This window comes from Thermobia domestica, chromosome 18, assembly GCF_964235325.1.
Source record: "Thermobia domestica chromosome 18, izTheDome1.hap1.1, whole genome shotgun sequence".
Taxonomy (NCBI): Eukaryota; Metazoa; Arthropoda; class Insecta; order Zygentoma; family Lepismatidae; genus Thermobia; species Thermobia domestica.
In genome coordinates, this window is record NC_137471.1 from 63957940 (window position 1) to 63985857 (window position 27918).

The 27918-nt window shown below is 38.1% G+C and overlaps 1 protein-coding gene across 2 annotated transcripts in view; it reads left to right on the forward strand.

The window, feature by feature from the left end:
• Nucleotides 1-27918, forward strand: part of LOC145675508 (DNA topoisomerase 1-like) — a 103410-nt gene that overhangs the window by 63768 nt on the left and 11724 nt on the right. The window contains exons 9-11 of one of the 2 annotated variants that reach the window (XM_081745960.1): nucleotides 9568-9705; nucleotides 13795-13994; nucleotides 20870-21019. In XM_081745960.1, coding sequence (XP_081602086.1) covers nucleotides 9568-9705; nucleotides 13795-13994; nucleotides 20870-21019 — 488 coding nt within the window. The remainder of the gene's footprint in view (nucleotides 1-9567; nucleotides 9706-13794; nucleotides 13995-20869; nucleotides 21020-27918) is intronic. The other variant, XM_081745961.1, reaches the window with a different exon arrangement.

Here is a 27918-nt window from a genome sequence, read left to right on the forward strand (position 1 = left end):
TTTGTACCAAATTTCTTCGACATATCGCACTCCCGAGAATAAGACTGTCTTTGACCAAAATAGGTTTTAAATTGTTATCAATATTTATGTGTAATAATTGTAATTTATATGCGTAGTAAGAAAGATTTTCTCTACAAAACTCAGTACTATACATGTTGAAATAACGTTTTTATTCCTCCCAAAAGCAGAAAAGATAATAAAGTTTCTTCAGATACCGTAGAGGGTTGCTACTTAAACTTTGGAGGAAACTTTGGCATTTTCGGGGATACTTTGACACCATGCTCTTAGATTGTTTAATATGATTTCATTACACCTTAAAATGCCTTAGCACTCAATATGCTTCTATTTTGGCCATTGCATTATAATTGGCAGGAATCCAATTTCGCTTGTTAAAGCAGATAATATTAAAAATAGAAGGAAATATATAAAACTTCAACAATATTTTTCTCCATTTGTTCATAACTTGTTAAAATATTAAAGAATAAAATAGCGGAAGAAAAATTAAAAGTGACAACATCAGATTTCTTTTGTCGGCATCTAAACAATTACCTCCTTCTCCTGTATTATTGTTAGAATAATAACACCGCATCAGCTGAGTTACAGTGTTGTCGCAAACATTACCGTACCAATACCGGTATTAAATTAATTCTTCACTTTTTGAAATAGTTTTATTCTCAGCAGTTGCAAATGTTTCCACATCAGTAACACGTACAGTGAAATTGTAGTATAAGCCACAATGGTTAGAACGTATGAAAGAAAGCCTGGAAATCGTCCATACAAAACATGAGTCCGAAAATCTTAAAAAAAAAAAAAAAAGCTCTAAAGGCAATAAAAGTTGACAATTTATCAGTGAAGAAAGTTGCAGAAATGTTTAAAATAAAAAGAACCACTCTATTGTATAAGTTACGTGGTGATCATTCAGGAACGCCAGGACATCCAACAGTTTTAACCACGAAAGAAGAAAAGCTGATTGCAAATACTATGGGACTTGTTGCGGATTGGGGTTTTCCTTTGACAGAAACTGATATCCGAAATGTTGTGAGCAAGTTTTTGAACAAACAAGGCCGGATTGTACCCCAGTGGAAAGACAATATTCCAGATTGTGACTTCGTAGAAGTATGTGCTTCTAGAAATGGTCTCTCTACCAGGTTTGCCACTAACATAAAGAGTCAGTGTGCATCAGTTGGCCCAGAAGAAATCAACCAGTTTTTCGAAAATATTCAAGGCTCATTGCAAGGGACAAAACCTACCCTCATCTTCAATTATGATTAAACAAATGTAACTGATGACCCAGGTTCTAAACGGGTTTTAATGCCACGAGGACGTAGAAGAGTTGAAAGAATTCAAGAGCATTCGAAAACAGCGATTAGTGTCATGTTTTGTGGAGCAGCAGATGTATCTTTATTACCGCCAATGATTGTTTACAAATCTAAACATTTGTATGAGAACTGGACGAGTGGAGGACGTACTGGTTTATGATAACAGCGAGGCCGGGTGGTTCGACATGAATCTTTTTGAAAAATGGTTCTTCAAGATATTGTTACCTCACATTCAAGCATACCGAGATGGAAAAGAAAAGGTTGTTTTAATAAGAGACAACTTGGGATTTCATTTCTCCCCAAATGTTGTAAGAGCTGCAGTGAAAGAAGGAATCTATTTCACTTGTCTGCCGCCTAACTCAACGCATCTTCTGCAACATTTAGATGTCGGAGTATTTGCCCCCCTCAAAAAACACTGGAGACAGATCTTGGAAAAATGAAGGAAGGAATCGTGTCGGAAGGGAATCATACCTAAGGAGAAAGTTCTAGATTTATTGAAAAGACTCATGCATGCTTTGGCTGCTGAAGTTCCAAGCAATCTCCAAAGTGCTTTTAGAACAACTGGACTTTATCTCTTCGATAAGCAGGCTGTGCTCAAGAATCTTCCTGGCAGTGACAGTGGTACATCTTAAAGGATCTTGGATGAAAGCCTTTTGGAATTTCTGAAGGAAGGACGAGGTTTCAACCAAGAGAGAATCCGCCACAGAAGAGGAAAGAAAGTGAACGTAGCACCTGGAGCACCAGTTACCTTGAAAAGCAACAAGAACAACAATCAACTCGAATCTGAAGAACTTCCAGAACTTGAAGTGCAAAGTGATTACTTCCCACTAGATGAGCCAGCGTGTTCCAATGTGGCCAAGGAAAGGAAAATAGACGGCAATCTCTGTTCAATTTGTAAGTGCGATTTTTTCGCCTGTTACCGAGGAAGAGATTGAATTTGTTGTGTGTTATGCAAGTAGTGGGTCTGCGGGATATATAACAAAGGATCCAGGGATTCGTTCTATGCATGGGCGGCGATTAGGGGGGGCAAAGGGGGGCAGTTGCCCCCGCACTTTTTTTAAGTAACCAATTAATGTATATAGTTTCATTTGGAAATATAACGATTTTGTATGTGTTACTGATTAATAGGAAAAATGCTGCCATATAATATTTGCTGTTGCGTGAATACGTATTGGTTGTCTTCCCGTGGAGTAAAGAAAGCTACAGTAATTGCGTTTTAATCGCCACAGAAAATAACCCCAAAAAATAACCTATTGGAGCACAATTTCAGCATACTTTCATTTCTTCTTACAAGGGCTCGATATGTTAGTGAGCCGCTTTGAAGCTAATCGAAAGAACATTATGCAAAAAAGTAGGGCCTATTTCACAAGTTATTCTTTAATTGCACAAAAATTGACAGTTCCTAAAATGTCTTTTCTTCTTTCTAAAGTAAGGAATATCGATTAAAAAGAGCGTGATAAGAAACAACTTCTACCTTTTCCATTGTTTTGTAGTGTAATATACGAGTGAAGTGTTGTGTTTAAGGATGTACGAGTGTATATACAATCAAATTTAGTAAATTGAACATAATTCTAGGTTTTAAGTTTATTTTGTATAACTGAAGTGTGGATTGTAAGTATTGTTGTGTTTTGATGTGTTCCAAGAAAGTGAAATCTGCACCTAATGGCAACGAACATATTTCAAGAAGTTGCAAAAGCAAATATTTCTTTAAATGTCGTAGCATATGCTTGTAGTATTTACTGTCTTTCATTTTCTAAGAGTAATAACTTACATTTAATATCATGTTTGGAATTAAATATTAAGTTTTTCATTAATCCTCAGTTTCAATATAACTTTTGCAAAACAAGCATCATTATTCATTACTACAGGGTTTGTATGATAAGTAATGAGACCAGGTCTGGAAACATTGTTTTATTGATCTGATCTGTACAGGGACTTAAAAGCTTTCGAAGTACTCTCCTCTTGCGTCGATGCACTTCTGCAATCGATGTTTCCACGCTGCAAACGCCCCCTGGAAGTCAGCAGCCGGCATGTCCTTTAGAAATGTGGTCACGGCTGCTTGGATGGCTGTGACGTCTGCAAAACGGGTTCCTTTCAAGCGTGGCTTCAGCTTCGGGAAGAGGAAGAAGTCGGCCGGGCTCACATCTGGGCTGTAGGGTGGTTGTGGAAGGACTTCCACCCCAATCCGGGTCAAAAAGGAGGTCACTAAGAAGGCGGTGTGGGCAGGGGCATTGTCGTGATGCAACTTCCACCGACTAGCGATCGCCGGTCTTTTCCGCTTGACGCTCCTGTGCAGTCTCTCAAGGACTTGTTTGTAGAAGGCGGCGTTGACGGCTTGTCCTTGGGGTACAAACTCCTTGTGGACCACCCCCACATTGTCAAAAAAAACAATCAACATTGTTTTCACCTTTGACTTCGACATTCTGGCCTTCTTGGGGCGCGGGGACGCAGGAGTGTGCCACTCCGCGCTTTGACGTTTCGTTTCAGGGTCGTACTGGAACACCCACGACTCGTCACCTGTTATGACGTCATCTTCAAAGTTAGGGTCACTGTTCATGAGGTTCAACAGTTCCTGACAACAATCAACACGTCGTTGCTTTTGTTCGTCAGTCAACACTCGCGGCACCAGTTTCGCACAGATTTTTCTCATTCCCAATTGTTCCGTCACAATCTTGTGCACTGTTGTGTGGTTCATATCGAGTTCATCAGCAATCAATCTCAACGATAATCGACGGTCTGAGTTCAGGAGATCCCTCACTTTTGCCACAGTTTCGTCCGTAGTCACTGTTGTCGGGCGTCCAGCCCTCTCCAGATCCTCAACGCTTTCCCGGCCGTTCCGGAACGCACTGTGCCAACGAAACACCTGGGCTTTGGATAGGGCTTCCTCTTTGTAGGCCTCCGTGATGAGAGAAAGCGTCTGAGTAGCCGTTTTCCCCAGGCGAACGCAAAATTTGATCGCATAACGCTGTTCGATGGAACCCTCCATGTTTGTTGATTTTCCGCCGTGACAAGAATGTTCACAAGGGCTTTGTCCAAGGCTTGTCCGCGCTCCACTAAGGCTCGGAGCCAACTGACGCGCGGTGCGTTGCTTTGCTCGGACCCCCCCCTACATCCTCCATCACCGACAAACCCGCTCCAGCGACACGCGCGCCGCGGCGCGGCGAGTCTCATTACTTATCATACAGACCTTGTATGATTAATATTATCCTTTCTATTTATTTGTTTTGCAAATTTATTAAATAATCTGATCACACAATTTTCCAGACAGAATTTTAAGATGTTCATGAGCAAGGAATCAAATCTCTTCTTACACTTTCGTTGTTTAAGAGTACAAAGGGCTAGTATCTACTTGCGTTGTTCTTCTCAATTTACTTAATAAACTATTATATACGATATACGGTATTTTAACTGAAAATATAGTATCCTATTAGTTATACAACCTTTCGTCAAACAAAATGTTAGAAACAACCAGGAAAACTAACATTTATATAAAATATTCAGATCATGTCTTGCCCCCTCACTTTTAACGTCCAACCGCCGCCACTGGTTCTATGAATGCGAAAATTGCCAAGATGATATGTAATAGAACTCATTACTGTACCAGTTCTTATTACAAAACATTTTGTAGTTTCGATTTCAATTTATTATTATTATTATTTTTCTATTCTTTCACTTCGTTTGATAGCCAAGAATTTGTTAAAAGTTTTCTCAAATGTAGAAAGGGTAAATAAAAGTACAAAACTACCCCAAAAACTAGTCTTTATCATCCATTAACAGAAAAATGTTCTTTAAAAATAAAATCAAGTGTTAAACAAGCCCCAAAAGACACCCAAATTTGACCTAAAACAAAAAAGTAACGTGTCAAACTAGCCCCAAATCGTGGGGCTACATAGTCACCAATTTAAGTCAGAATTTTTGGGTGTAAGACTTAGTGTAAGGAAACGTTATTAGTAGGGATTTGTAGCCGAAGGTCCATTTGGTGTAACTGCACACATGCAATATTATATCGAAAATAAATACGAGAGTTATGTTCAATAAACGTTCCAAAACATGTCAAAGTACCCCCTTTACGGTACTTTTTTTGGTTTACCTCTATAATTGATATTGTAAGGCTTGACTGTCTTATTCTGTGGGTGCGATATATTTTTAAAAATCCTGTTTATATATTTGTAATGGTATATTTTAAAAAATCAAAGATTTCATTTGTTTTCACATAATTTATAAGCTTGAAGGTGTTAAATATTGTCGAATTTTCTTATGGAGTTCATGATATTATGGTATCCATAACAATAGGTCTCCTTTTGACAGCCTTTTCGTGGCTATGGGGTTAGCGTACAGATTGGTGCGGGAAATTCGGGGTTGATTCTCATGGGAACTTATGTGCCTCGAATCCCAGATTAAATTGGAATTCATGTTTCATATTCCAGGCTGAAGGGGAACCATAAACTTCAAACAAACCAAGATATTTTCTGACAGCCATTTCAGTCTAGTTGATTTGTATTTATTCGTGTGCTCTTTTGGGCCCCATCTTCGTAACAAAGGATTTTTTTCTAAAAATAAAATGCCGTCACATTTGGCATTATTTTCAACACAATATCATGTAATGCATTCATTTTATACTAGTTATAATTTATTATTCATAACATATTAGTGGCATATACTGAAATTCATTAAAACAAATATAAACCTTTAGACAATACATTTTCAAACTAAAATCACCTCAAGAAAATATTTTAATGTAATTCACCCTTCAAATGATTCGTGAACATCTCCAAGGACAAGTGAATGTGTGAGCATTTAGACACTCTGAGATAACTATGATTTAGACAAGGTTGAAGAATTACTAAATATTAAAAGTTTAAAAAAAATGCTATTGTTTCAGGGCGAATTGCAATACTTTGCGTGTTTCTTTAATATTTTCCCGAGTTTATCTAAACTGGTCTGAATTAATTTAACAAATCACAGCGTTTTGCATAATATATAAGTTTTCAAAGTTAGAAACTTCTGCATTAGCGTGCATCTATTTTAGCAGGGGTGAATGTCATGATTTCAGGATTTATCCACGAGATGTAGTAACAACAACGACAAAAAAATTAAACAACTAACACTCAACATTGGAGAAAATCAACCGTAAAAAGCACGTTGAGCGTGATTCGACATCGGACTTGTATGGCTAAATTCAATTTCGATTCCCATTCTACTAAAATACCACGAAAAGTTAAAGACATTGTTGTAGGTGATTGTTATTAGATTAGTATATAATAACATCTAATATGTAGTGTTGTTTGTGTTTACAATGTTTGAAGTTCAAGTTTGGAACGATATAAAACTAGTTGTGTATTTTATTTTATTATCATTTAACGCGAGCAATATAACGGAATAGGTGCTTTGTTTTAAGTTAAAAAAAAAAATGACAATCAACTGAAAAACGCATTAACCTACTGAAATTCTTCCACTAAAATGAAACTTTCGCTTAACTTCTGAGATGTAATGAATTATACTGGCAGTGACGGCCTTTACATAGAGCGAACCCGGCAACTGTCTGGGATCCCGCCCACAGAAGGGCCCCGCACTTCAGATCAGTTCTTCTGATTTTTGAAACATTTATGAATAGCAGATTATGCATCACTCAGTAATATTCTAAAGCTTAAAGAATCAAGAATATTGAAACCCATTACAGCTCTACAAGTAGCCCATCTAGAGGACACCAAAATATTCACTATGTATAAAAGTATTCCCATTATTCTCTTCATCTAAATGTTCAGTACTAGTGACTCCTGTCGGCCTTCAATTCATCTTGTAGTATTCCTATAGATCAATATCTATCAAGGAAGTGTTCTGTGACGTCATCAATACATTGTTTTTAATCTCCGAGGAAGCTTCGAAGTTTAGTCAGAGCATTTATCTCGGGAGAATCTGATGTAAGACTAAAGAAAAAGTGTTACCAACCGAATGGAGAAATTATGTCAAAATAATCGCAACTTTATACACTAAGCAAAGGTTTTGTACAGCAGGGCCGCCCACAGAGGGAATGTATTGCGCAAGCTGCGCCATTGAGAAAAATTTTGGGGGGGATTTTACTCTACTTTCGAACTAGCAATTTTACTGTCGGAATAGCATTAAAACACGATTTTGAGAAGCTAATTTTCAAAAATTTTCCGGGGTGAACCCCCGTACCCCCTGCTTCGATACTCGATGAATGAAGTACCGCGCAAGTAGCCGTATGAAAGGAAAGGTTGGTTTGTTTTAAGAGAGAAGGGCCGCCCACACGAGGGATGAATAGCGCAAGTTGTGCCATTGAGAAAAAATTGGGGAAGAATTTTACTCTAATGTCGAATAAGTAATTTAGCTGTCGTCAGAATAACATTGTAACACGATGCATTTTTTTTTTTTTAAATCTCGAGAATAAATCCCCCTACCCCCTGCTTAGAAACTCTATGTATGAAGTACCGCGCAAGTTGCTATATGAAAGGATGGGCTGGTCGGTTTATCGCTTTGTGTGGGTAATTTACCCATTTTCTGCTGGGAGCATTTATTTACTTCTTATTTATACCATGTACGACACTTAATAAGTAATGCTGTTCAATTGCTACATGATGTATAATAAATGAATTAATGATAATATTTTGTATAGTTTTCTGTTTGTGCGATTACATTTTCCAGGGCCTGCGGTAAACTTAAAACAAGCTCAAAAGTGGCATCACTTTGGGGGGGGAGTGCGCCATCAGCTTTGGGGGGGATGGGCACCCCTGTTGTACAGTATACATTTTCTTGTGTTTCTTGAGTTGTATTATTGGCAAAATCTTTGTGGACTGTTTTCCTAATTTTTTACTATTTAGAAAGTGCTTAGTTAAATGTCTCAAACGCTGCTTGGCGAATGCAAGACAAAGTCTCGAGTGCGAGTTCTGTGTGCTAGGATTGTTTTTGTTTGTTTGTTTGATTGATTTAATTGTAGTGTCATTTTCAGTAGTGAGGCTACATGAGGCTTGGGTCTACAGCATAACGTGGAATCCGAATCACATGAGCTCCCACCGGAAATCGAACATAGGTCTCCTGCGCGTAAGGCACGCACGCTAATCATATAATTATAAGGGAGCTCTGCTTGCTATGGAAGGGGTATTTGTATAACATGATATTATATTGGCTACTATTGTTACAATTGCTTCGGATTTTCCGATTGATCTTACAGAATTTCTTCGTGGCTATATGGTTAGCATTTGAGGCTGGCTTCGATTCTCTGGGAGCTCAGCAATTGCCTCACTCTGAATTTATATTGCACAAATAAATACGATCAGAGTATCTAAATTTTCTGCTTTGAATGTCCCGAGAGTATCCGATATATAGTCAAGTTAGAATCATCTTGGCGATCCCCTAGCACACAACGACATCTAACAATATCTTAAAATAGACTTTACAGAGAGGAACTTATTTTTCCTTGGTCTGATTTTAATTTCGCTTGTTAGTGATAGTGCATCAATTGCACGAAATAGGCACGGAGATTTTCCTCTGGGTGGAAGAAAATGAGAAAACCCGAGAGAAATCCCACAGACATGATATTATGTCTTCCTATAATCTAACACAGCTTAAGATCAAACGAGAGTCGGTGAGCGCAATACCAAGTCACTATACTACATTGTGGATACATTAGAAGATAGGTCTACAACATATAATTATAATTCTTAATTAATTTACAATAAACTGTTTTACTTGAAAAGAAACAACTTTTTATGTAGTTTGCATTTTGGTATACTTATCTGGTTGTCACTCTACAAGAATCTTGTAGCTGTCATTAAAAAATCTTGTAACCTGATCTTTCTATTTACTGTTTATACATAACAACTTTCTGAAAGCAAGAAAGATATCTCCACCCATACAGCACTGCACTCTAGTGGACAAATAGTGAACTTCTTCATTAAAAACCTGTATTTTGGCACGCTTCCCCTCCCCGTCCAAAAGAATCCGTTGTTTCGGAAGCGGCGAAACTGTTTTTCTTTATGTCAGCGGAAGGGCGATAACAGGTAGCAAGCAAGACGACCCATTAAGTTGCACATGGTTTGACTCCTTGCAAAATGAAAGAATATGTTGTATGTCCCTTTCAAGACTATGTTTACATGGAGAAATACTGTAGGTTTACAAGATTTTTTTAATGACAGCTACAAGATTCTTGTAAAGTGACAACCCAGCTTTAGTTTTTTCAAAATGAATTTCCAATTGAGTAAAAATAACGTATCATTTTTGTTTTCCTTAGCCATCACTTTTAAACAAACACCTGAATAGTTTAATGTCAGGTCTTACTACAAAAGTATTTCGAACATTTAATGTTTCATGGACACTCCAAAACCAGTTACAGCTCTTAACGAATCCGAAAGAAGATGTATTTGCAAAAGTGAGTATCTGCAGAATTCAGAAATTACGTTTTAACATAGTGTTGTATGACATTATTATCATTATTAATATTTTACATCTTTTAAATTGAGACTTGCAAAAAGAATAAATGATGTTAACATTAATTCATAGACTATAATGGTCTTTTGACGTAGTAGTAGTAGTTTAACACATGTTTCAAATCTAACGAAGTTGTAAATAAAAAAAAAATCAAGGACATATGGAGTTTTTAAGTTCTAAGGAAAAGAGCAAGAGCTATCCCTAAATTTGCAGACAGGGACCAGAGCAACGACGACTAATGAGGGAAGCCATGCTGATAAGAATTACAATTTTATCACAACAAGGTAAGATTTTTCAACTTAGCGTGTGATAAAAAAAGTAATTTTTTCAACAATGTGACGTTTCTCAAAAACCACCAATCAGGTGGAAATATACCGGATATAATTATCAAAAGTGCGGGACCATAGGCCAACTCAGTTATGTATAAGTATTAAAAAAAAAGATTGGAAAGTTGTTGGAAATAGGCTGTTTTAAATCAAAGTAGTGGATTTGTTTTCAATTGCACCAGCTATTTTGGCTCAACACTGGTAAGACGCCCAATATTAAATGTAAAAGCATTTTCAATTCAGCAGGCTACGGGTGGGCCGAGGGAGCCATCTCCTGAAGTTTGTTTGCATTTCTTGTATTAAATTGCTTATTGATGCCTTATTAGATGATATTTAGCAACCATAATGGCGTCCCCGCTGAAGTTACACAGAAATCGGTGCCACTGCGTAAGGATACACAAAACTAGAGCGGTTAACGCATATATGGTCGTTTAGGGTGGTCCTGACATTTGGAGAATTCCGACAGTTTTAAGCTTGCAGTCCTGTAGCTCACTTGATTTTCGAGGGAGACAAATGAGGTTAGTAGACTCACAGGGGTCCGAGTGTGTTATAAGTTACAAGAGCATCTCGCCATTTCTATGATTATTATCATATCGGATAGACGTGTTTAAGTCATAGAGTTGTCTAACCCGTTAGTTGGCAAGCATTGATAGCATTACCATTAAGTTATGGTTGAACCATGTCTTTCTGATTATAATCTTGTAAGTTTTAAAGTATTTTTGTACTGGTTAGAAAATACAGGATGTTTATTTCAAAGCAACAGTACCATGAAACAGGTCTTATGTGTAGCTACTGAGCAGCATTACTCTATTATGGTCAAATATGATAAGAATACTGCCAGTAATTAGCAACAGCTCAGTTGAAATATTTTCCTACAGAGCAAGAAATCACAAATAAAAAATAAAAAAAGGAACTTTCGCGGAACGTTGGAGATGAAACTTCTACAATACTAAATTTGACTGTCCCCTGTTGACGAAAATTAGAAATATCTAAAGAAGTGTATCCAAATCATGTATATGAATATTGTATGAAAGCAAAAATGAAATGAAATGAAATCTTTGAGTTTTACGTCCCACGATTATGCCGGTAAGGCTAAAGGTGACGGTGATGATGAGTAATGAATGAAATGGTGGAATGAAGAAAGTGGAGGAAACGGGAGAGCCCCGAGAAAACCCACACACACGGTGTTTGTCCACCACAAAGTTCAGTTGGCGGGGCTGGGATCGAACCCGGAACCCCAAGCACCAGAGGTGAACGCTCTACCACTGAGCCACCGCGGCCCCTATATGAAAGCAATAATGCCAATTAAATGATCAGTGAAGTTATAATTCGTGCGGATAACGCAATAGAATGCGATGTTGCTTGAGAGCAACACTGCCAAATAAAGGGCTAAAATACCTATCTATAAGGTAGTGTCATGTAAAATACGGTTTCACGCAACTAAGCGTTCACTTGTTTGATAAGAGAGAAAGGAAAAAAATAGTGCACCATATGTAAGTTGGCACTCTATATACTAGAGCAGGGTTTCTCAACCTGGGATTGCCAGAGGATTTCGTGGGGTCGGGAAGATAAGCAGAAGAGATAAATATAATTAGAATTTAACACCGGAAAATATTTTTAAATATTATTTTGAATTTTGTTCTGATAAGCATATTTTTTATTTTTATACATACTGTTAAGAACAAGAAAAAAATAGGCTTACTAAACATTTTCAACATGTGCAGAGTTGTTTAAAAATCAATTTAAATGAAAGAGGTGCTATATGAAACTAATGAGAACTGCATATTGAAATACCAGAAATATACAAATGCAACAAATCTGCATATTGAAATATAAATAAAATTGAAAGCTAATGAGATACCTGAGCATGGTGTGATTTCACTAGTGTGGAAATGTCCGGTTCAATCTTCGTGACGCACATTATCACGTCATTTTCAACTGATAAGCGATTTCTTATATTTGTTTTAATGCTTACCATAGTATTAAAAAACACTTTCGCACAGATACGATGTAGCAAATGGAATTATTACTTTAAAGCTTCAGATACCAAGCCAGGATATTCTCCCCTCATCAGGCAGAACTTGTCCTAGTCTTCATTACAGAAAACCAGTTGCAAGGACTTGTCGCACGATAATTCTATTAGTTGGTCAAGAAGTTGTGGGCTTAGATCAGCTACTTTAATGGTCTGCGGGTGGTTGTTGCTGTTTTAGTGTTTCCATATAAGGATATACTTGACTAACAGTGGTCAGGTCGTTTCGGAGTATTCGCGGGGGGGAAGTTCCGACAGTTATGAAATTTTGCAATTCGTATCTCGTATTGTATTACTAACAAAGCTAAAGGGTTCAAATGGACTTAGCAGAGTTTTACATTTATAATTGTAGCAGAATAGTGCGAAATTATCAACGTAAAACTATAAACTTGTAAAACTGTTCAGTGCATTTGATCATTAAGAAATATGATGTGCTGTTGAGGCTGCTTGAAACGAAATGCCCTTACAACTGCAGCTAGAAGATTTGATGTGCCTAGAAACACGTTATGAAAAGGGGTTTGCTTAGTAGATAGCTTGATTCATAAGAAATTCAGCGGTTGACCAACTTTCTCAGGAGGGCAAGAGGAATTTGTAAAATGAGCCCTAAAATTTGATGCCGTGGGATTTGGTCTCACCGTCTCCAATTTACGACGGCTAACTTTTTCTTGTGCTCATAAAAAACTAAATTGAACACCGTTTCAGCAAAAAGTCGGAAATGGCTAGACATAATTGGATATATAACTTCTAAACCCGGTATCCATCAGTGATTACATAGAAACCTCAAGGACTATCATTTGCTAGAACTAGAGGCTTAACAAAAGACACAGTAGACTTCTAAGACTTGGGAAGGGTGTTATAAAAAGAATAATTTGTGGGATAAACCAGGACATATTTTTAAGATTTTCTAAGATTTTAATGTATGAATGTGCTACTTACATATGCCACTTATATCTATACCTGTATTGCTTCATTTTTTTAAAATTCTATTTAAAAGAGGTATCGTAATTCACTATACAAGTATCGGAATTCCCCAAGAAAATTAGGGAAACTCGACATTACGTACCTGTAGCGTTTGCGGAAAATTGAACATATTACAATTACGTTCAGATGCAATTTCATTTACGACAGATGCATATTACAATTGCGACAGATTGCAATTTCAATTTCGAAAGTAGTACGGTTATGAGGACGAATGTATATAAAACATTGCAATGTCTGCAATCATTTGGATGCAAGCTGTCTGAAGACAAAAGTAGCTTAGGGACTACCCCAAGTTACCTTATTGTTAGATGAGGGAACCCAGAGCATCTCAAATCGGTTCCCCAACAATGGTATATTGTTGCTGCGGTGAAAACCGAAGGAAACACACTGCGGAATTCTGAATGTTGCTCTTTAACATTTAGTTTCAAAACCAACCATCTCCAACAACTTTCTCTTTTTCCATGTTTTTTCGTGTCTTTAATCATAATGGCCTTGAACTTGTAATAAATTCGGTATATTTAAGAATCAGTAATGTGAAATTGAACGATTTTCACCCCAAACTAGTGATTGGTCAGAGGAAGGAAAAGATGAGAAGCTTGAGCCCCAGTCTATTCTCTATTGAGTCGTTAAAGATAACCATATTAAAACCATACATTCATAATAAACTCGTATGTATATATTTGTTCTATTTTAGATACTATCATACAACAGAGCAAATCGTGCAGCTGCAGTTCTTTGCAACCATCAACGATCTGTACCGAAAAGTTACGAAACGTCAATGCAAAATTTGAGGATAAAAATAGCACAAAAGAAACTTCAACTCACAGAGGCCAAACAGAAGTATATAGAAGCCAAGAAAGATCTTGAATGCAGAAACCGTTCTACGAAGCAATGGTATGATTCTTTTTATGATTGCTAATACTATGTATCGTAATATTTCTTTCAATATGGCATTACTAGAAATACGTACAATTTTAAAAGCTTTCATTGAAAGATAGGGAATAACTTACTTTTTGGAGCCTGGGCATTTCTAGTAGTCCTACATATTCAACGTACACATCAATCAATTCAGGAAGACGAAAGAAATCGATTGGCATCAATTCTGTCAATCTCCAGAAAGCCACTTCTGATTTAGAATTACAATGTACTTTGTGGGATTCGGAGATTTCTAATGATCCTGTATATACAAGAAGCACATCATTCGGATCAGGACAACAAAGAAATCGATTAACACTTTTCTGGCAACTTCCAGAGAGTCAATTCCGGTTCAGTGTCACAATGTACCCTGAATAAATGCCTAGGTCCAGAAAGTAAATTGTGACTTTAAGTCAAATGTGACTTTATAGAAGTCGCCAATTGACGTCAAACGATTTCTTTCGTTGTTCTGAATCGTTTAAGATATATCTTTTCTATACAGGACTACTAGAAGTGTCCGGTCCCCGGGAAGTAATTATTCCCGCCTACATAGCTCTTTGACTGTATAATTAGTCCCGCCGACATAGCTCTATATTTTACTGTAGCAAGCAGTTTTTCCAACGGACATATATCTTATTCATAAAGGTAACAAAGAAAATTCTGTCGCTTTTTCATCCACTACCTTCGAATCGATATGTCACCTAAGAGGTACCTGAAAGATCACAAATAGTCCCCATCAGCATCGATGACCTTCTCACAACATTCTGAAAGGCCATGGATTCCATCGCGTTAGAACTTGGTGGGCCATGAAGCGAAGAAGGTATCAAGTGCATTTTGCACCTCTACTAGGGATTTGAACTGGCGTCCTCGAAGGTGATTGTCCAAATAATAGAACACGTAATAATCGGACGGTGCAATTCTGGGGAGTATGGTGGATGCAATAGTGTTTCCCATCCAAGGCATAGAATGGTGTCCCAGGTCGTGGGGCACGTGGGGCTTAACGTTGTCCTGTAACAGGAGGACCCCTTTGCGATTCAGAAGTGCTGGCGCCAGAGTTTTGAGTTTTTCTTGAACACAGCTCAACTGCTGACAGTACAGAGTTGCATTGATCCTCTGACCAGCTGGTAAAAATTCCCGATGCATGATGCCGCGAGCAGTCCATCAAACATACAGGGGGACCTTCTTCTGGTGCAGTGCTGGTTTAGGCTATTTTGGAACCATTTCTTGGGATGGCTAACCAATGATGACGGCGCCAAGGAGTTTCGTACAGAACTCATTTTCCATCACATGTCAACACCCTGTCCAGAAATTATGTGGAACTCATTGACCCAACTGGTAGTGCTTCCCAAGTTGATGGAAGTGCTGCCGAATGGTTTCTCCACTCACACTGAATTGTAGTTCCAGTTCCTCACATGTCTGGCCAGTGTTCGCTTCAATCGCTGCCTGAAGACATTCATTTTGTACATGCTGGTCTTCCGGCACCTGGTGCGTCTTCGAGTGTTTTGTCACCGTCCTTAAACATGTTAAACCACCGCTGCACTGTCCTTAATACGCGGACACCAAAGGCCTGGCATATCTTCCGCCCCGCTGCAGCGGAGTTTGACCCCAGTTTGAACTCGTACAGCATACACGCCCTTATGACGCTCTATTGAGATCCCATGCTCACTTTGTTCTTACGCAAGTTCGCGGTTTAACTGAACTGGCACAACCAGGTAGTATGTTGGCTATACCCACAAAAACAACTGATCTTCGCCTTATCTCAATTCGCATTCAACTTACGTTGTAAGGACCAATTGAACAGAAGCCTCCACAAAAAGCGACATAACTTTTTTGGTTACCTTTATATAAAGGTTGTGTTTATCGGAGAAAAGAGACACAAGGGCCAATCATTAAATTTTCTGCAGCCTTCCCTAAAGTTTTCTGGTATCTTATAGTTTCCATAGATACAATCAAAATAAGATTGAGCGTGTTTGAACAACCCTCACTTTGCCGAAAATAATTATTGGTCCACAATACTAACGAGAACAAATAACTTCGCGATGATTTCCTTCATGATAGGGCTTGTCTATAGCCATATTGTCTCAATATACGAGGTATGTTCAAAAGATACCTAGATCAACTCCTAGTGTGATAGGTGAATAACCAATTCCATTATAGTAAGTTAGCCCTTTCGAAGCTGAATTTATTTATCATGTACACAGCCTGAAGTATACAGCCAAATTTGTGGTTTCAAAAGATGATTATTACGTCTTATATGTAGCTTGCAGTACAGTAAAGCAATTGCAGATACGTACGCGGTGTTTTAACCTATTTCAGACGACTATAAAGATAACATATTGGCAGGCTCATGCTAATTAATGGAGCCAAACTTATTGCTGATGCAAAAGACACTGGTGGAAAACATCGAATGTTTATTTCATGTCCATGAATATTTGAAATATTAAATTGGTATTCATTGTATGTTCAAGTCAAGGATTTTCGATTATGAAGTCTGACGTTATAACCACCATGTTCATTTTTTGTATCTGTTAACAATAGTACCATTAGCTAAAACTAAAATTTGGCAGATGATCTTTCTTTAGTTGTAAAATAAAACGATCAGTGTGATAAAACCTGGGGAATGGAGGGAATTCTTCTCCGTAAAATTTTCCTCCCTTACCAATAAATTACTGGAGCGTAAGTAAAGTCACACTATTGTCTGAAGTTTGTAAATTAATTGGAGTAATTCATATGTAATTAACACATGTTTCATATGCAATTAACGGGTAAACTATTGGATGGAGAAACAGAAAACAACGAGAGTTAATTATGAACTGGCAACATTCTATTCCTAAATTGCACATAGCTTAATAATTGTATATATTCAAATATGTGAACTCTCTATCGAAGCATCCGACTGTGAAGGTTTACATATTACACACCAGTCTCCCTTCACTTTGATGAGTTCGTGACCCTAGTACGTATTTCAACAAAGCTAAAAAAAAAAAAAAAAAAAAAAATATATACATATCAGAGTGGCTCCGGTGTGAATATAATCGAGTGTCACATTTTTCTATCTTTTGAATAAATTGGAAAAGAATATAAAGAGAATAGATATAGTGTCTGATGAAGCCAATATATTTAGTTAGTATTTTATTATTATGATATTTTAAAATAAACGTTACTTGTTTCAATGATTTGTTTTTATAGTTCAAGTTATGCAAGAGAAGGTTGACCATTGCCATATAATTCAATACAATAACACGTAATCAAACAAGCTTTCCCTGCCATCTGAAGGTATATTTTCGAAATAAAACTCCCTACATACTGTTCTGTGGTTCAATCGCAACCCATTCCATCACGTAATTACTCAATTTCACCGGAAGTGGCGCTTACCATTATGTTCGCCCCAGCCGCTCATATATATAGGATGGATCATTTATCTTGATATGCTCTTGTAACTTTTAATCTATAGTGGTCGCACGGAGTCGTGAAGCTTGACCTAGATCTACCAATTTCAGTATCCAATAAAATGCGAGAACGTGTCCCAGTCGTCTACTCCATCCATGAAAATTTGTCAGTGATGTCTCACGCGCTGTATGGACAGCTGCTCCCGAGGGCACAATGTTGTCGGATTGTCGCTAAGTTTCGTTTTATGATTATTATTGTTGTATATTTTTGTTATTATTGTTATCAATTAATTTGAATTATTGTTAGTGTTCCTGTTATCGTTGTTCAAGTGTTGTCTTTTTGTCGCTCGTTCGCCATGCCTTCTAAGTTTGGCAACGTTGTTGATGCACTTTTCCCGTATCGTTTTTTCTGAAGTGTGCGTTCGGGAGGCGGCTCCACGAATCGTACCGAATTCTTCCGATTCATCACACGTGAGGCAAAGCAGTTCTATGATTGTTGTAGAGCCCAGACTTCACGAGTCGTCGCGGTGACTATAATAGTTAGTATTACCAAATCTGTACTTCTTATAGTTTCCTCAATGCTAAATACTTTTCAGTCGCTCCCCGTACTATTGTAGAAGCCTTTTAAAACTCTGTTGTTCGATGTTTGCGACACTGTAGCATCTTTAGTTTGCAACACTGCCCACAAGTTGTAAGTTCGTTTAGTACGTAGATTTGATATTTGTAATAACTTGACGTAGTGCCATTTGAGAAAATACAACTTTATGTTTGGTTGGAAACACTGTTAATCTGGTTGTATTGGAGACTATGTCGAACAATATCCCTCTGTCAACATTTGCATGGTACGAAGTTTCAGCGTTTTGTTTTTGTTAGTTTAAGAGTTAAAGGTCGTATCAAGATAAATTGTGGGGGGGACATGTCACATGGAGGTTTCAAAACAGTATAACTCCTTTATTATGCTATTTGTCGGTCAATCGTCCTAGGGTTTCGAAATTTGTTTCCTGTGTAACAAAATATATCGCGCCTTCCGGTTTCGAAATCTGGATTCTGTGTAACAAAATACATCAAATTTATAACCTGGGGTCCACTGCACAGATTTTTTTTTTTTTTTTTTTTTTTTTTTTTTTTGCATAGCTGTGTTACGTGTATCCTCCCTATCTAAAATCGTTCAAGTTTTTCTCCCATAACAAAATGTTGCCACCATCGATCTTCCTGCTGGGGTTTTGAATTTTGGATTCTACGCAACAAATACATCGAATCCATACCCTGCGGTCCAATGCACAAAACTTTTATTTATTTATTTGTGTGTGTGGCTGTCATACAAAATACCAGAGGATCGAGCAGTAGAAAATTATTTCATTTTAAGGTGTGCGAGTCATGGTGTATTTAGTCACAAGCCACGACTGTAAAAACGTAAATTGTAATGTAGTTTTACGAGAGGTTCAGTCATCTTTACGATACAATTCCGTATGTCTGATATGGGGATTCCAACACTTTTTAGTACTTATTATTTTCAACTGTCAGCTGTTGAATGACACTTCCGATCACCTGTGACTGATATACAATAAAATTTGAGACACTACCGTCATCTGAAGTGCAAAAGACCCATTACTTTTTTTGACTACCTGATAGCATTACGCACGCTCATATTTACACCGACTCTAGGTCACCACATTACAGATAAAGAAAAACTTAAAAGGTTTCTACACTTCTTTTAATATACAATAACATACAGGGTGTCCCAGGAGGAAGGGGGATACTTCGGAAAATGTTAGTATGGGCGATTCTAAGCAAAAAAAAAAAAAGTTCATATGAACATGGTGGGTCCTAATCTCAATGGTTTGAGAGCTACAGGTTCTGAACCATTTTTGATTTTTTTATTACTCACCCTGTATTTATTCTACATTGGTGAGACACAGCGGATTTGAAAAGTGATGAAATTGCCTTTCCAAAGGTATGCAACATGTTACAGTGGTTTCTTTGGAAGGGAAGCTATTGAGGGAAATTTGGGAATAAATGTTGCCATTCAATTCCCTTATATAACCCTAACTTTCCCTGAAAAACCCTTTTTCCAAAAACACCACTGCCACATGTTGCATACCATTTTAAAGGTCATTCCATCACCTTTTAAATTCGCTATGTATAATAATTACAGGATGAACAATACGCAACATAAAGTCAAAAATTGTTTAAAACCTGTAGCTTTCAAACCATTGAGATTAGAACCAATGTTCATATGAATCATTTTACTTAGAATCACCCATACTATCATTTCTCAAAATATTGCCCCTTCCTCCCTAGACACTCTGTATATAACAGTATTTTAAAATTAACAGTAAGTCCGACGTATCGGATGTTTCATATAAAACGCGCAGTGCTTATAAATGAGAGACGGCTGGAAGACTGAAAATAAAATAATGTAACACAAAGTGCGATAAGAAATTGTCAGAAGTTGCATTGAATGGAGCATTCTGCTTGCCCAACAGGCTTCTATCGTGAGTCCTGGTGGTCAACTGAAAATGTGGTGAGGTATAGCCTAGCATGTGATACATAATTGTCAAGATAATTTTTAACAAAACAACTTCTGTAGAAAACGATTTTTTTCGGGGGAAACTTTCTGTTTAAAATTTTCGAATGACTTCTGAGTGCCCCATGATAGAGGACCCTGTGAAGCAACAAGATGGCTTCTTCAGCTGCACTCTCTGACATTTTGTCATCTGATTTTTTGTTGTATTTTCTTTTATCTCCAGTCGGTTGTAATTTACATACATTGGACCACGAAAAAACTCACAGTTAATTGTATCAATTTCGTAAACAGTATCCCCCATGAACAACTTTTTCTTACAAAATAGTTTGCTTGTAACGCTATCCATCACGACTCTAAAACACACTAAAGGAATAATTAAAATTTCTGACAGTATAGTCAAAGTATATACACTTATTTATTAGAACTAAAGTACAGTGTAACGGGTTCGAGAATTTAACGTTATCTTCATGTCTAAAGAAGATAACGTTAAGTTGTCGAAACCGGTACATGTATTTTAGTTTTAATAAGTAAGTGTGTATATTCTGGTCAGAAGTATTAATTATTCCTATAGTTTGCTTCTTCATGGTTGTTTTAAATGATGTATCAGGTAACACATCCACTATTTAAAATTTTCGGGGACCTCGAGGGCCAAAGGCAGTTGACTTCACAAGAAAAACAGAATGCTTCATTCGATGCGGCTTTTGACATTTTATCTCTTTTTTTAATTTTCCTCATTCATCCTTGTATCTCCAGTGGTTTGTGATATAAGCACTGCTTGTTTTATGGGAAACACCCGTCATATACATAATCCCACACGATAATTTGATAATTCCTTATTACTTTCTTTTCTACATAATGTTAGCATGATAATGTTGCGATTCGTTGTCATTGTAATGTAAAAAATGTATATATTCTGACTTTTCTCCTACATTTTTCAGTGTATTGGAAAGAAAGCTAAGAATAGTAGGGAAGCTGCAAGAACAGTTATCAAGGCTGGAGAATCAAGTACTGGTGAAGGAGGAGAATAAGAACATTGCGTTAGCTACTTCCAAGATGAATTATTTAGATCCACGTATTACTGTAGCCTGGTTAGTGATAATTAATACTTAAAAATAAAATGAAATCTTTGAGTTTTACGTCCCACGGTTATGCCGGTTAGGCTAAAGGAGACGGCGATGATGAGTAATGAATGAAATGGTGGAATGAAGAAAGTGGGAGGAAACGGGAGAACCCCGAGAAAACCCACGCACACGGTGTTTGTCCACCACAAAGTTCACTTGGCGGGGGCTGGGATCGAACCCGGGACCCTAAGCATCAGAGGTGAACGCTCTACCACTGAGCCACCGCGGCCCCAAATTAATACTTAATTAAGAGTTAAGATTATTTATAGTAGTACGGCTGTCTATTAAAGTGTTTGATAAGCTCTGTGTTTGGCTGACAAGACGATAGATGATTTTTATTTTTATTTATTTTTTTTTTAAAAGAACATGATATAATAACATAAGGAGTAAGCGATGTGCTGTTCATAAGGATTCACTGAAGCCTATAAAGGGCCGTCGCGTGGGTTGTAAGCGCCAGGGACTAAAATTCCCAGGCGCCCCCACTCCCACCCCACCCAGTGAGCTATGGAAAACAACCAGATTTTTTTTCTGTACTTTTACATTTAAATATGGAATGTAAGATAAAAGAAGTTGCTATTCTGTCATTTTTAAAAAAGATAATAGCTTTTGTAGTTAACTCACGAAAGATAATGAAAACATGGTTTTGAATTATTGAAATCGTGTGGTATTCTTGTTTATTTTAAACTTTATACACATCAACATAATAATAGCATAGAATACGCAAATAACGATACAAATGTTAAAGCCCCATGTGTAAGCGATAAAAAGAAAACTGTAATTTTTTGACTTTCGCTAAGAAACCAACAGAATCAACTTTTCTTTCCTTGCGATTAACACACAAATTTTTCAGTAAATTTATCAGAGCGTTGGAATACTAAAGTAATCTTTTCAGGTGACGTTTGTAATTATTTGTGAGTATTTGCTTCAATTCAATCCTACAATTATAATTTATGTTCAAAATTAAAATGTACAGTTTGTTAATGTTTGTTCTGCAGGCGATGTTAACGATACGTTGTTCCAAAACATATAGTGTAAAGATCATAACTGGAATTTTGTTGATTTGTCGTCCCGGGGCCCCTCTGGTCTTGGCGCCTCGGTCGCCCCGCCTACGCGACGGCCCTAGCTATGGCGAATCGGTTGCCTCAAATTCAACTAATTGATGTTTTGAACCCAAGGTTGTTGTAACTATCTTTGAAGCGTCCATAATTTCAAATAGTCTATTTTAGTATCTTGATACTTACTTTTATTGCGAATCAATAACGAAAAAGTGCCCAGTGGAAGTCTAATCTTAACTGTGTGCATCTAATTGAACTCATCAAGTCAACTACATATGTATTTATCAATTTAGTGGAATTACTCTCCCCCCCCCAAAAAAAAAAACAGATTAATATGAAATTGGACCATTTTTCACCCTCAGAATAGCTATGATGATATACGGAACGCAGTTATAGAGGTCGGGAATGATAGCAAGTGGAATATTATACAATTCTATGTGCAGTACATTTCTAACTTCTGTGAAACCGAATGGAACGAAAATTCAGCCAGATTCGTCTTCAAAGCTGGCCACAGATGTTTAGTTATGTTTAAGTCCGGGAATTGGGTGGGCCAAGGGAGTAGGCGTACTTTTAGTTTCAACAGTATAGTGTTAGTTATGGTGGAATATTTGTACACAGTTACCTTGAAGTCTTAAGAATCTTAAGAGTCAAACATTGATATGATCACCATCTATGTCGTAACACAGCTGAATACTGCGCCAACTTCTCGTAGATGTTTTGCGGAGATACTCCGGAGTCACGAGGGTGAAAGCGTGTTCCACAGCTGCTCGTAATTCCTGCGTTGTGTGATATCGAGTGTTTCTTACTTGTTGCTTTATGAAACCCCAGAAAGCATTGTCTGGTGTCGTCAGATCGGGACTTCTTGGAGGACAGGCAAAGGGAGCTGGTGAAGATGCACAACCTCTTCCAATCCAGCGGCCAGGAATCTGTTTCAGATAATTGAGCACGTGAATCGCGAATTGCGCTGGTGATCCATCCTGCTGTATCACAACAGTGTCTTTGATACCATTTTCTTCTAGTTAAGGCATCAACCACTCATTAAGCATCTCCAGGTAAGAATGTCCATTAACATTGCCATCAGAAAACACCAATTAAGGATACGCCCACTTCCGGACTATGCTATATAATTCATCTCGGTGTTCCTCAAACCACGCTGCAACGGCTCCAGCTATGTGGATGAGCACATTATCCTAGAATATGAAATCAGTGCTTGGAAACAATTTCTCAATCATAGGATGCACATGGTCCCCTAAAATTGCGACATACAAACATTGAGGCGACTGGTAAGCGTCGACATAGCAAATACTAAATACAAGAATATTTCTATCCACAGCAACCACAACCGCTACCAAATTTCATGGTTGTGCGGAAACAGTGAGGATCATGTACCGTAAGCTTCTTTCGACATTCGCCATACATAAACATGACCAGTGGTTTGCAATAATGTGAATAATGCCTCATCCGATTATATTCCACATTTCCAGCAATCAGCAGTCCATCTAGTATGTTATCGACATCATTGCGCTGAAGCATTATGTTCTACTACTATAAGGTGTGTCGTCCGTGCCTCCCGACCATGTATGTTCATGTTATGTAATTCGGAGCGGACTCCAATTGTCGGAATAGGCTGTGGAAGGTGCCGCCTGAGGTCCTCGGTCACTTGCACCGTAGTGGCACATCGTTTCTGAGGTGCAATCCACTCCAATGCTTGACGGAACTTGTTACTGAGGGCTTCTTTCCAACCACTGTTCCTCTTTGCTGACGTTGTTTTGCCATGAGTTTTGTAGGCCACAATCACCTTGCGAAATGTTACACACTACGTACCCAAAACACTTGCAACCGTTGTCATGTTTGCACAATATAATCTACACCGTCTATTCAGTATACAGCACACTGCCCTTTTTCTGCGCCTCACTTAATGTGGAGTTTGCCAGTTGCCCACTAAAACACCATTACCAACAGTTGGGCACTGAGATTGCCACCTGACCTATCCAACTCAGAGATCTGATGTTTCCAACTTCAAGAGATTCCATAAAATTGGAAAGCATTATGCTGAAGCACAGTAGCTGTACAAATTACTATTTTTATATGAAACAAAATATATTTTTGAGACTATCCTCCTTTGGTGAATGCCACCCTCTCAATTCATCAGGCATTTTCTCCCGGAAAAGCATCATCTGCTTTTAAACTTACTGGTTTAGATCCTCAATATGCCTCCTCCATACTCAACTCTGATAATAATGTTTATTAAAACGTGAAGTTCGTATGTAAATTTTATACTTTTTATACGCTTTTTCGAAACGAAAACTTTTATAAAAAGAAGAAATATTACCGACTTCAAAAAATTGCTAAAATTTACAAGATAATTTTAGAAGCACTAAAAGGATTAAATAATTTTAAGAAACACTAAAACTTTACTATTGTTCCAATAAATTGTTTTGAAGTCTGTCCCAAGCCATATAAATTAATACCTAACAAAATTACTATTGAAACTATAATATTATGTTTGGTTATAGTTGGTTTGGTTTGCTATAATTGAACATATATTAAAATGCTAGGTTTATATGTTTGTCTCCAATCCTTTCGATAGTGAGATCTCGAAAACTAGAAATGCTAGAAACGTGCCGTTTCCGCTGGTCGATTCCAAATTTTGTGTAGATTGTACGGCTTTAATTGAATGTTTAAAAGACGTGGCTGTTATTTTTTTATTACATTTTTAGAGGTACACTGGAAGTATTGAAATTTCTAAAATGTAAAGAATCATATCCTTGAGTTATACATTCCAACACAACATAGTTGTATACTGGGGTTGTATATGCCTCAGACGTTTCTTTCATGGCCAAATGATAATGAAGAACGAAGGATAACCATTTCTCCAATGAAGAACGAAGGCTAAGATGAATGTTTATTGTTTGGAGTGTTTTGCACAATAAACTCCATATACAGAGTGTTTAATAAGTAATGGTCATAAATTAAACTGTAGATAGTACATGCCAAAACTAACAAAAAAGTCTTAGTAAACATGTGTCCGCAAACGCTTCGTAACGGAGATAGGGGCTGTCGAAAGTGTGGGAAAATGAAGTTTAGAGACGAATAACTCAAAAAGTATGAATCGGACAGAGGGCGGTCCAATGAATGACTATCGAAGTCAGACATGCGCTATGCAGAAATGCATGGTTGATAACTCTGCAATGCGCGCGCAAGGGATTTCTCAAAGAAACGGAGGGATTCCCGGAAAATTGTCTAAGGAAAGGGGGCTCGAGATGAACATCGAGGGAAGTTTATCCACCAGTAATTCATAAGTCGTGGTACCAGGTCGAAAGCTCGAAAAGATACAAAATGGCGGACAACGTTTACGTGCCTTGTGTGGTTGCATAACCAGCAGGAAATTAGAGAGGTAATCTAAGTGTGGTGATGTACGTTCAAAATTGCTCCAGGAAGAATTCCGACAACTAATGCATACGTACAAGTGTGGCAGCACTTAGGTAAATCAAACGGTATGCAAGGCACTGATGAAGCATTACGTGCTGAGCAGTTAACGTAACGAATATCCGCAAACTGGATTGCAATGGGAAAAGCACGACGACATTCAAGTATGTGAAAGGCGAATCTGAAACATTCCGCATGTTTAACGCGTAAGTGTATTACAACAAGCAAAAAATGATTGACATGTGTTTCTCCATATCAACAAACAGAAATCGTCATGTTGGTAATGTGTACAGCATTAATCATAAGGTAAACCACAGAAGAGATGCATGAGAAATTAACGTACCTCTATCATTAAAGTAAATGTTGGAAGTGTCGTCCATTCATACGAATGCATGCTCGTACCCGTTTTTGCAAAGATCCACGTACTCGTGATAACATGTCGGCATCCTGTTGAATATGTCCGCACCATTGTTCCACCATTTCTCGAAGGTCTTCTAATGCTGCAACAGGGGTAAAATAAACTTGCGATTTCACATGGCCCCAGAGAAAGAAATCTAAAGGATTTAAGTCCCGGGTTCGCGGTGGCCTAGCAATAGGAACCAAACGTTCTATCCACTTTCGTCCGAATTGGGCATGTAAATGTTCTCTGACACGATTAAGGAGATGTGCTGGCGCTCCATCATGCATAAACCACAGTCGCTGACGCCTATCGAGAGGTATATTTTCGAGTAGAAGCGGCAAACCGTGTTGGAGAAAAAATCCAAATATGAGAGTGCAGTTAATACATTAGGAAGAAAGAATGGTCTTATGAGCTGATCACCTAAGAGTCCTACCCACACATTTAAGGAAAACCTACGCTGAGGTCGTAGCTCCACTATTGCATGTGGATTCTTAGGGGCCCATACATGAGAATTGTGAAAATTAACAATGCCATTCCGGGTGAATTGTGTTTCATCAGTAAATAGGACGTCATCAGTGAAATGAGGATTGCCAGTAATTTATCTGCAAAGCCACTGACAAAACTGCATTCTCGTCGGAAAGTCTGTGGGAGGGCAGAGGTTGGACACGATGCAGATGTTATGGGTACAACTGCTGTTCATGGAGAATGTGCCATACGAGAGCATTGGATACACGTTCGGCAAGTCCCACACGTCCTGTGCTCGTTCCTGGGTTTTCGTCCATTGCCTGCAGTACACGTTCTTTAATTCAGGGATACGTACTGTCCTTGGCCTTCCCGGCCTGGAGCAATGTGTAAAGCTCCCATGTTCTCGTAGCCGCTGATGTATTCTGATGAATGTTCTTCGGTCTGGTTGCTGTCTCGTAGGGAAAGTCTCGCGATATAACTTAGCGGCCTCTATAGCATTCCCGTTTGCTTTGCCGTACATAAAATGCGTCAACATACTCAATATTACTGTACATTGTATCAATGGCAAGGTAAACAATAATTTAGCAACACACTTATAGCACTAATTAACACTGCACAATAGTATCCCCGTGGCTTTACAACACTACTGAAACTATTGCAGTGTTTCCGCAATACGATGAAGTAAGTACATCCACAACACTGTAAAGGCACGCGCGTTTGGCACCTCTTCAACACACAGAACTACTACATTCACTGTAGGCGAGAAAGACAAGTGAAGACAACGAACCCTTACACTCTGAATCATTCTCCCAAGCGACTACTCCGGTACGACGAAAGCATGTAGACCTGTAGCAGAACCCTTCAGGCAACATAACAAACAAACGTGGAAAGGCAAGCGTGTTTCCAATTCACGTCTGTAATCGAAACAATGTAGTGTTCTTCCATTCCATATTTCCTGGTTTACCAGCTGATTGACAGAACTGCGTGCACAGTTTTTTCCTTTACGTATACGTACAAGGGATGAACCAAAGAATGAACAACCTACAGGCGCTCGATTGATTGAGTTATTGTTGTTTTAAACGAGCTTAGGAGCTTCGAAGGACGGGACCTATGATTTGGAAAATCTGAGATCAGAACCACTGCATTCAGTGGGACTTCAGCGGATTTGAACCCATAACATCATGCACTCAAGGTGAGGTCAACGTCTGTTGCAACTCCAATTCAGTATTTCCAGCTGGCTTGCATGTTCTACCAGTGTTCCTTAGGCCATTCCATTCATTTTCGCGCATCGTTTGTTTTCCTGCATTCGTCTTAGGAATGTGCTCTGAAATAGTTCAGAACATGCACCAGCACCTTTCTTCGATTGCCTCTCTCATTTCCTGTTGGTTATGCAACCACACACGGCACGTAAACATTGTGCGCCATTTTGTATCTTTTCGAGCTTTCGACCTGGTACCACGACGTATGAATTACTGGTGGATAGACTCGTCCTCGATGTTCATCTCGAGCCCCCTTTC